Below are 11149 nucleotides of genomic sequence, written 5' to 3'. Positions count from 1 at the left end.
CCTACCAAATTAATTTTCATTTTAAATCACCTAATTTGGTAGGCAGTTGGGAGCAATTTTATCTTAGGCCCTCCCCTCAACTGGAGCATGCGATTTGGCACAAAAAGACCACTCTCAGACCAAGTATGAGTAGTTGTATCTCACATAAAGTGAAATTGCTCTATGAAAGAGACTTGCCCTAATTTGGCTAAGGTGGTCGATAAAGAGTACTCCTATAAAAGAAAGTCGATGCTCACTTCCACTTTTTGACCAGGAACGAGAACTCAAAAAATAACGCAAGGAACTTATCTGCATTGAATCTTTACACTAAATTAATAGATGACACATATTTTACGCAAATGAGGTTCTTTTCACCATTCTTTACGTCAGGGAAGTATCATGCTATTGGTTCATTTGAATCCATCATACCCTATATTTTTAATCAAAAAATCATTAAATATGTACAAATAATAAATTCTGAACCTATAAAAATAGTTGAGATGTGATAGAATTGTAAATTTAAACTTATAAAATTCAATTCATAGAGCCGTTTCTATTTCATGTAGAATTATGTTAGGTGCCAAATGAATAGGCATACTAGAAACTTCTCCATATAAATATCAAATGAGGACAAAAAAGTTCTTATCTTTATGTCATAACTAGTCATCTCATCAACATCAATTGGTAGTCTCTTATGAGTAGAAGGACTGATAACCACAAATGCACAATTATAAAGGATCGTCAAAAGTAGTTAACAAATCATACTACAACCTCGAGCAAGTATAAAGGACAAAATTACACGGCATAGATGCACAGGCAGAGGAGGCAATTTGGAACAACATTCTGATTCTTCTTAAGTATATACATAAGTTTCACTTTGCAGATTTGTACTAATATACTATACACACTTTTTGTTAGCTGTTTTTTTAAATTTACATTAGTATTCTTTTCTCTAGTGTTCTTTCATTGCTGCAAAATTGTTTTGATGGTAACAACAGTGAATAGTACCATTAATAACAACAAATAAACAAAACAGGATATCTCATCTTATCCCATCAAATGTGAGATTATTTTATCCCATCTCTCATGTGGTATAAATGAGCCCTGGGATTATAATACTACTTTGTGGAAAGATAAATACAAACCCCCAAAAGCTGTTGATTGAAAACAAGAAATGATAATTGTTTGGAATATATAAAATTAATCCTGCTAGTAATCTTCTCAATCAACTGGTAACATTCCAACTTGCTCCTTTTCTTAGGGGGCAAAGCAATGGAAAACCAAGATATCTTAACCATGTGAGAAGCCTGTCTTAGCCAACAATACTTATATACATGCTCATCATTAGTGTTTCTCTCATGCTCCAAATTAAAACCTTAACATGCATTTCTTCATTATATCTGGGCTAACTAGTGTTTCAATCACAAAAGAAACTAGTTACTACCTCTATTTCAATATATATGTGGCATTTTTTTTCTTTTTAGTTCGTTCAAACAAAAATATTGTATATTTTTATATTTAGTAACAATTTAATTAAATTGGGCCGAGTCTCTATCCAATCACCTTTCTATTGTTCCACTAAATTGAGTATTGAAATATTCTAATTTTTTTATGTATTATTACTAAATAGTAGATGGTGAATCTATTCGATTCCAAACAAATCATATCAAGGATTAGATACGATCAGTGCATGTATAGTGACACTAAAAGTGTGAAGGCTCTAGAGTGTATTTTTAACTCAATTGACAATTTGCTTCCATTAAAGTGTTCCTACTTTTTGGCCCCGCCTCCATATTCTACCCTACTAATCAAGGCATTTACAATAATGATCACAATGCAATAGAAGTGATGATTATTGGTAATTACACATAAACACACAATATTAAATGACTACTAATTGGCTTGCCGACAGCAAGAACGTCTTTAGGTTTGACCAAACAATTGTTTGCTAACAGGTAGCCAGCAGTCAACATTTTCTGTCGTCCCCACCCCACATGGATGCATATATTCTCTCACACACACACATATATATATATATATATATATATATATATATATATATATATATATAGGTAGGGTGAGTAGTTTCTCACGTGGGAGATTTGGGATGAATTCCCCTTACCAGCAGCCTTCTCTGTCAGAGCTCGTCGCACCGGGTGTGCCTAGTGCGGTTACATTTCCTGTGTGGTTTGTAAGCTATTGCAAAGTGAGTAAATTACTCAATGCGCACCCAAAGAGTAGCTAGCGACTACGAATTTTTCTGGGAATTTTTCAACAAAAAACTATGTGGTGGAGCTACCTTTTATATACGGATTCAATTGAATTTCCTTCTTTGAAAAATTACATAAAAATAATTTATTTTTTTGCATATATATAATATTAAACTCCTTTGACAAATTCAGTTCATATCTTATGAGTGAGATTTTTATATTGTTTTGAAGCTCCCTTACTCAAATTCCTGAATCCGCTACAATTTAGAACTAATTAAACTTGGCTACGTACAAGACATTTTGCTTAGAACCTTAGCATTGTGCTTCGGTTTGTTTTCTGTTCTTTCAGCGTTAGGGTTGTCTGTCTGCCTGCCTGCTTGTTTGGGGCTACAATTTAAATACTCAAAAAAACACTCATGTGAAGAATGTATATTTCTTTGTCTAAACGTCATCTTATATTATAGCTTGAGAAATTTTATCATTTAATTCTTCTTTTTTTCTCTTACATAGTTTAGGATATATAATAAGAAAGACTAACTAGACAACAGTAATTAGGAGGTAATTACTAGAATTCAAACACATGCATTAAATCGTTTAGACTGTTTCTTTGTGAAGTCATTTGCTTACTTTTGACTTGCTTTGGGCAACAACAACGACACAGTGAAATCCCACTCTAGGGAGGGTAATGTGTATGCAGACCTTACTCTTATTCCGAGAGGATTGAGAGGTTGTTTCCGATAGACTCTCGACTTTGTCTTGCTTCAGGAAATGCTTTTTAAATTAATTACAATCTCGAATTTAATTTACTTACAAAAGCAGTGACTTGTGCAAGGACCTACATTTGCCAAAATGTTCCATCCCTGCAGGCTGCAGTGGAGTTGTATGTATATGCTTTTATTTTCAAACCGTGACTAAACAACTAGTCACGAAGAGCATTAATGCTTTACTAAAAGAAATTATAAACAATATATATCTAATTCTATTTATAGTTATTTTTAGCACATTAATTAATATAGTAATTAAGTTCTAATAAACGCGCGAACTCGCCCCTTGGCCCTTGCTACTCCGACAAAAGAGAAAGGAACAAGAAAAGAAAATCCAAAGTCACGTATAGTGTTGTGTGGCTGTGGTTGGAAACCTCTACTTTAAGTTGGGATATTTTTCTTTTTGTGCGCTGAGCTCTGCCACAGATTTAAGAAAATGTGCTTTTATTCTTTTTCTTTATGTACTTATAAGCTTTTCCTCATCAACTATTACGAAGCATGTTAAAAGGCTTTTGCGATCTATTACTCCCGTAATCTATTACTACCTTCGATCCACTTTAATTGAATTTTTAACTTTTTTTTTTTGTGTTCCATGATTTTTTCAGATATCAAACAAGGATTAACTTTTTTTTGAAAGTTGCTCTTGGAGTAAAAAACCGAGAAGTATTTGTTATATTTTCAATAAAAAATTAAGATTAATATAGTCAATTTTATTGTTAATTAATGCTAAAAGATGAATTCCTTAATATGTGTGAATATGATCAAAAAATCAATTAAAGTAGACCAGATGAGTAAGTTAATTAGTACGCAATAATGATCACTAATTAGTATTGTGATCAACACAGTATCACAATTCACATCCATATAAATTAGTGGTGACAAAATGGATAAAAAAATAGTTATCCACCCATATTACCCCCTAAATGAGTTGGATAATAAGCATTTCAAAAATAGGTTAAAAATTCATATTATCCACTTAAAAAAAAGGATAGCCAATGGAAATCAATGAGTTTAACTATTGCATTTGCAAAGACTCAAATTAGGGTTTTCTCAAGTTTGGGGACTAGAAATTCTCCCAAAAATGATCATATTCAAGATATGAATATCCATATTATCGTCAGTTAATTCATTTTTTATCCGTATTAAATATAGATCTGATCGAATAAATTATCCATTTTGATGTTACTCATTTTTTGACCCACCCGTATCTGATCCAACCCGCTTGTTTGTCACCCCTATTGTAAATTATAGTTCTAGGGAATTTGACATAAATTTTCATGAAAAGGGATGTGATCATGTCCATTGGACTTTTAGGTGCATATCTAATCCTCTTTAAGAAAGTAGGGCATCTTAATTGATGAAGCCATTGTTATTTTTTGTTAGAAAGAAAACAGTGTGACAGTTCACTTAGGAAGCAACACGTCAGAGGGTACCATTTATGACAAGTCAATCAATACTCGAGATGCCCCATTCATTTGCATTTGTCCACTTGTAAAAGCTATGCTATATTGACGTTAACTCTCTAGACCTTGATTGTCAATGTGTAACACTCTCATGTCTCTGACATTGTAACATCCAAATCATTGATAGATGCATCTCTATTGAGATTTTTTCTACTAGCACCTAATAGCTTGTTTAGCGACCTCCTAAACTTATTTTGAAAAGTATTTTTTAAAATATAATTTAAAAATAATATTTTTGACAAAAAATAATTTATATTTGACTAATAAATTTAAAAAACACTTTTAAACAACAATTATTATCTGGCCAAACTTTGAAAAGGTGCTTCTAATGTATTTGTTTCAAAAGTACTTTTAGGAAGAAACTACATTTTTCTGTTTCTCAAAAACTGTTTCTGCTTCTATTTAAAAGTATTTTTTTTCTTCTAAAAGTTTAGTCAAACACCTTAAACTTGAAATAAATAATATTTTTGGCCATAAAATAGCACTTTTGGCAAAAGAAGCTTGGCCAAACAGTCTATAAGACAAATAGATACAATGAGACAAAGATATTACGGCTAAATACTATTCCCTTTGTTTCAATTTATGTGAACCAAATTGATTAGATATGGTATTTAAAAAAAAAAAAATTTTTTGTATTAAATATATCATAACATTTGTGTGGTTAAAGACTTTTGAAACTTGTCGTCTTAAATATGTTATAATATTTATGTGGTTATAAAAATTTCTCATTAAAGTAAAATAGAAAGTACTAAATTAATTTCAAATTTAGAAAGGATTTATTCTTTTTGAAACAGATTAGCTTATTTGATAGATATAATTTATTTTAATATATACGACATTTTAGAATAATATATATATGACGGTTGGAGAGCTCACTCTGAATGTCATTAGCGCGTACGCACCCCAAATGGGTTTAGACGAGGAGGTTAAGAGGTGTTTCTGGGAGGATCTAGACGAGGTTGTGCGTTGTATTCCTCCTTATGAGAAGCTGTTTATAGGAGGGGAATTTAACGGGCATATTGGGACGAATGCTGGAGGCTATGATGAGGTTCATGGTGGTTTCGGCTTTGGAGCTAGGAACGGAGGAGGTGCTGCTTTGTTAGATTTCGCTAAGGCTTTTGAGTTGGTGATAGCGAACTCTAGTTTTTCTAAGAGGGATGAATATTTGGTTACTTTTCAAAGTATGGTGGCTAAGACTCAGATTGATTATCTCCTCCTCAGGATGGGTGATAAAGTTCTACGCAAGGATTGCAAAGTTATGCGGAGTGAGTCCCTCGCGACACAACATAGGCTCTTGGTGATGGACGTCGGCATCATAATAAAGAAGAAGAAGCGGGTTATCTAGAGTCGTCTGAGAATCAGGTGGGGAGCTTTGTCTAAGGATAAAGCGTAGGAATTGGAGAGGAAGTTTATGGATATGAGGGCCTGGAGGAGTAGTGGGGACGCGAGTCGCATATGGACAATGACGGCGAACTATATTAGGGAGGCCGCGAAGGAGGTGTTAGGGGTCTCGAAGGGTTACTCTTGGGGGCACAGAGGGGACTGGTGGTGGAATGAAGAGGTTCAAGGAAAAGTGAAGGTCAAGAAAGAGGCATACTTAAAGTTAGTATAGAGCTCAGATGAGGAGGAGAGAAGAGCGAACAAAGAAGGGTACAAGAAGGCTAGGAAGGAGGCAAAACTAGCGGTCACAGAGGCCAAGAATGCAACGTTTGGTCGCTTGTATGAAGAATTAGGGGACAAAGGCGGGGACAAGAAGTTATTTCGGCTGGCCAAGGTGAGAGAGAGAAAGGCGCGTGATCTGGATCAAGTGAGGTGCATAAAGTCGAGGATGGTAGAGTTTTAATGGACGAGGCTCAGATTAACTAGAGATGACAGACTTACTTTCACAAACTTATGAATGAGGAGGGGAATAAGGACATTGTGTTGGGTGAATTTGGAGCACTCCGAGAGTCATCGTGATTTTGAGTATTGTAGGCGTATTAAGGTCGAGAAGATCGTGGGGGCTATGCATAAGATGAGCAGGGGCAGAGCGACTGAGCCGAATGAAATTCCGATTGAGTTTTGGAGGTATGTGGGTAGAGAGGGCGTAAAGTAGTTGACGGGATTATTTAACATTATTTTTAGGGCAAAAAAGATTCCAGAGGAATGAAGATGGAGTACGATGATTCTGTTGTACAAGAACAAATGTGATATCCAGAATTGCAAAAACTATAGGAGTATTAAGTTGCTTAGTCATACTATGAAAGTCTGAGAGAGGGTGGTGAAAGTGAGGGTGAGGAGGTCGGTGTCTATATCAGAGAGCCAATTCGGGTTCATGCCTGGCTGTTCAACTATAGAAGTTATTCATCTTATCAGGAGGTTGGTGGAACAGTACATGGATAGGAAGAAGGATTTACACATGGTATTTATTGACTTAGAGAAAGCGTACGACAAGGTCCCGAGAGAGGTTCTTTTGAGGTGTTTGGAGGCTAAAGGTGTTCTGGTAGCATACATTAGGGTGATTAAGGACATGCATGATGGAGCTAAGACTCATGTTAGGATAGTGGAAGGTGACTCGATACATTTTACGGTGGTTATGGGATTGCACCAAGGATCAACGCTCAGTCCTTTCCTGTTTGTCTTGGCGATGGACGCTCTGACGCACCATATTCAGGGAGAGGTGCCATGATGTATGTTATTTGCTGATGATATAGTCCTGATTGATGAGACGCGAGGCGGTGTCGGGGAGAGGCTGGAGGTTTGGAGACAGATCTTGTAGTTTAAAGGTTTCAAGTTGAGCAGGGCTAAGACAGAATACTTGGAGTGCAAGTTTAGTGACGTGACGGGGGAAGCAGACAGTGATGCGAGGCTTGATTTACAAGTCATCCCCAAGAAATGGAGTTTAAGTATCTTGAGTCTATTATCCAGGGGAACGGTGAGATTGACGAGGATGTCACACACCATATAGGGGAGGGATAGATGAAATAGAGGTTAGCATCTGGCGTCTTGCATGACAAAAAGGTGCCACCAGAACTTAAAGGCAAGTTTTATAGAGCGGTGGTTAGACTGACTATGTTGTATGGGGCAGAATATTGGCCAGTCAAGAACTCTCATATCCAGAAGATGAAAGTAGCACAAATGAGGATGTTGAGGTGGATGTGCGGGCATACTAGGTTGGATAAGATTATGAATGAGGATATTCGGGCTAAGGTAGGGTTGGTGCCCATAGATGACAAAATGCGGGAAGCGAGGCTTAGATGGTTCGGGCACGTGCGGAGGAGAAGCCTTGACGTCCGGTTAGGAGGTGCGAGCGGTTGGCTTTGTCAGGTATGAGAAGAGGTAGAGGGCGGCCTAAGAAATATTGGGGAGAGGTGATCAGGCAGGACATGGCGCGACTCCAGCTCACCGAGGACATGACCTTAGATAGGATGGCTTGGAGGGTGAGCATTAGGGTCGTAGGTTAGTAGGTAGTTGAACGTCTTTCTTCCCTATTTAGGGTGTTAGGCTAGTTTGTAGTGTCTTGCTTTAGATTGTTAGTGGTACTTGTTGTGTTTGTATTGTTTTCTGCTCCGTTTGCCCAATACCTTTCCATTATTCTGATTATTGACAAGCTTTTTTCATTTATTTGTTTTGATTCTTAGGTTGCTGGCACTACCTTCTTGACGTATGCGGTTGTTATTCTTCCATTGCCTCTTTTTCATCTCCTTGTGCCGAGGGTCTTTCGGAAACAACCCCTCTACCCTCCGAGGTAGGGCTAAGGTCTGCGTACACACTACCCTTCCCAGACCCCACATGTGGAATTATACTAGGTTGTTGTTGTTGTTGTCGTTGTTGTTGTTGTTGTTGTTGTTGACATTTTAGAATAATAAAAGGTGTATTTATTATAATTTTTATTCTTACTTTTATTGCTACAATAGTGAAGTCTTAATTGAGTGAGATGTTTAAAAAATAAAAATAATATTTTAGACAAATACTCTCATAATTGAAGTTATTAATTAAATATCTTTTTTTCAAAACTCAAAGAGTACAAAAGTTTTAAAAGACAGAAAATATGAACCGGGTGTAGTAATTAACTTAAGGAATAGTGAGCGCCAGAACTTTTTTTTTTTTTTCTCAAAAAGCGCCTGGTAAAAACAACTATACTTGAAAAATGAAACACATATTAAGCACAAAAGAATAAGTATGTTTTAGTAAGGTTCTGATCGGAACCCTCCTTCATTGAGACAATAATACCGAAGAAAGGCATTCCTTCACTGCTTTTTTACTTTACCTAATGTTCCCTGCTAAAGTTAAATAAATTAATGTTTCTTACCTTTTTTATGCTTTTTTAAATAAAAAAACAAAAAACAAAGATGCTCTTTTCTTTTTAAATGCTTTCTAACTAATACCTTTTGTCAAAAATAATGCTACAGAGAATAGGATTCCTCGAGTTTGATCAAACTATGCTTGCAATATATAAAAACTAAGATAATTTCAAAGAAATTTGGGGCTGATATCCACGTGCCACCATACAGGTAGGAGTATCTAGTTCCATAAGTAGCATTTATTCTTTTTCATCGTGTAATTAACGGGAAAAAAATTTAATGTATTCTTGTGACCTATATCTAGCACAAACCTAAGAGGCGCACTATAATAAAGATGGTATCCACCAAATTAATAGTAAGAAGGTTAGAAGGAAGAAAGGAACAACAAAAATGGGTTGTTATTATTCGGGTGAAAATTATTTACATACCCAAAGTTTGCTTTGAAAATCAAACACATCATTCAATTTTGAGCAAGAGTCATTCTCATCCTCATAATTAAAGTTGACTTTTTAAAATGACAATTTTACCCTCTACAATGTTTATCTCTCTTTTTTTGATACTTTTTGTTTTAATCTATGTTATAAACTTACCTATAAAAAATAACTATTATTTTGAACAAAAAGAGTGAGAAGTAATAATCAAGCATAATGACGTTCAATAATAAGAAAATAAAAAAAATAAAAAAAATTACAATAAATAATTTGCCCTTATCAAATATTTTATCAATAGCAATCAGAGTGAGAACTTCGTAAATTAATCAATGCATGAAATAAAAAAGGTGAAAATATAGGTAAATTTTATATCAAATTCCTAATAGCTATCTATTTATACTTGATATGATTTTTTTTACAATTTAGAAAACTTTTATTAATAACAATAAAAAAACTCAAAAATTTATATACATAGTGAAGAATAAGAGAAAAAATAGAACTTAAAGTCTCACAGACATACACAAAAATACATTATATGCATACTTAATACACGTGATATTAAAATAATAATCATAAAAGTAGTAATAGATTTTATAATAAATTTATAATATGATTATCTATTTATAATGTCATGGACTAAAAAAATATCATATGTAATAAAAAAATCATTACATGTATAGAAAATAAAAAATATCAACGATAAAATAGACCTTGACTATGGATCTGATTGATTCATAGCTATTACATTAAGGGGTGGCAGTTTGCTAGTATGAAGGTGCCACAATGTGCATGTTGGATGATTCAGAAGATTTTTGATGCAAGTGATACCATGCTGCAGCTCGACCAATGGAAAAATTTGATAAACTTGATTATACAGACTTATTTGTTGCTTCTAGGAGACCTCCCAAGAATATCATGGAAATGCCTAATGTTCTCCAATGAAGCTAGACTTAGAGCAAGATTTACTATGTGGCTTCACTTGCATGAAAGACTATTTATCGTCGATAAATAAGCAAAATAGGGGCTCAATGTGGAACTTAAGTGTAGCCTATGCCAAGAACACAATGAGACAAATAAGCATCTCTTTTCCAATATAGACTCTCAAGGAAGATATGGGATAGGGTTCTGTTATGGGAAAAGAAGAATGCACCATTTTCAACTACATAGAACCAATACCAACACTGGACTATTGAGAATGCCAAGGGTAAATGAGTAAAGATTGGATCGTCATTGCAAAAGAGATAGCCTTTATGTGTTGTGCTAGATCATCTGTTAAACTAGGAGCTATTTCCAGGCTTGTATGTTTTAAGTTTTTCTAAGTTGACAGATAGAAGTATAGATAGTTTTCTTGTCTTTAGATAGTTAGTTTGAGTTAACTAACTATGGCTTTGTACAATTTATCTTTGGTGATTAATACAAGTTTAATTATCAAAAAAAAGAAAAATAGATATTGTGATACGATAGAAGGATGAGAATGATTATTGTTTAAAGTTGAGGGATAAGTTTAATTTTTAAAGTAAACTTGAGGGATGTAAATGATTTTTCACCCAATATTAATCCTATTATTTACTCGGCAAGTATTACTGAATTATTTTTCACTATCTTTTAAAGTTGAACAAAATAAGATTAACTCATTTTTTAAATCAAAACTTAGATATTTAGAAGATAAACGAAAAGTAACATAAACAACATTTTTATTTTTTCATATAACCAGGATGAAAGAATAAATTTAATATTGACCAAGTTTATCTAATTTAAATCTGAGAAGAGAAAAATGTGAGTATTTCTTACGCCCTTGCTATGGTTGGAATATTTATGTGAGTAATTACTCAACATTAAACCTAGGATGGCCGGTCAACAAAAGCAGTAAAATTCTATTAATTTTTCGAGAAGAATTAAATTCCAAAATTTTGTGACAGATGTAGTAGTTTCTTACCCCCTGCTATCGTTGGACCATTTTTATGAGCAATAAATCACATTAAATTTAGGAAGGCCAGTCAGCTAAAGGTGGTTTTCTTC

General features: G+C 34.4%; 2 protein-coding genes across 2 annotated transcripts; both read left to right on the top strand.

Annotated features, from left to right (window-relative positions):
- Positions 1-5272: 5272 nt before the first annotated feature.
- On the top strand, positions 5273-5761 carry LOC104116269 (uncharacterized). The gene has a single exon (XM_009627096.1). The coding sequence runs from the start codon at positions 5273-5275 to the stop codon at positions 5759-5761; it is 489 nt and encodes a 162-aa protein (XP_009625391.1).
- A 117-nt stretch (positions 5762-5878) lies between these two features.
- LOC138893704 (secreted RxLR effector protein 78-like) lies at positions 5879-7084 on the top strand. The gene is made up of 2 exons (XM_070178358.1): positions 5879-6018; positions 6772-7084. Exons 1-2 carry the CDS (start codon positions 5879-5881, stop codon positions 7082-7084), a joined length of 453 nt encoding a protein of 150 aa, XP_070034459.1.
- Positions 7085-11149: the final 4065 nt, after the last annotated feature.

This window comes from Nicotiana tomentosiformis, chromosome 6 (genome assembly GCF_000390325.3).
Source record: "Nicotiana tomentosiformis chromosome 6, ASM39032v3, whole genome shotgun sequence".
Taxonomy (NCBI): Eukaryota; Viridiplantae; Streptophyta; class Magnoliopsida; order Solanales; family Solanaceae; genus Nicotiana; species Nicotiana tomentosiformis.
The sequence above is the reverse complement of the archived record's forward strand: the minus strand, read 5'-3'. Positions and strand labels throughout refer to the sequence as shown.

Excerpts from the sequence above, each read along its gene's own strand:
- LOC104116269 (XM_009627096.1), top strand. The coding sequence starts at position 5,273 with ATGACGGTTGGAGAGCTCACTCTGAATGTCATTAGCGCGTACGCACCC.
- LOC138893704 (XM_070178358.1), top strand. The coding sequence starts at position 5,879 with ATGACGGCGAACTATATTAGGGAGGCCGCGAAGGAGGTGTTAGGGGTC. Across the intron at positions 6,019-6,771 it reads AAGAAAGAGGCATACTTAAA|GAGGTTGGTGGAACAGTACA; the intron begins GTTAGTATAGAG and ends TCATCTTATCAG.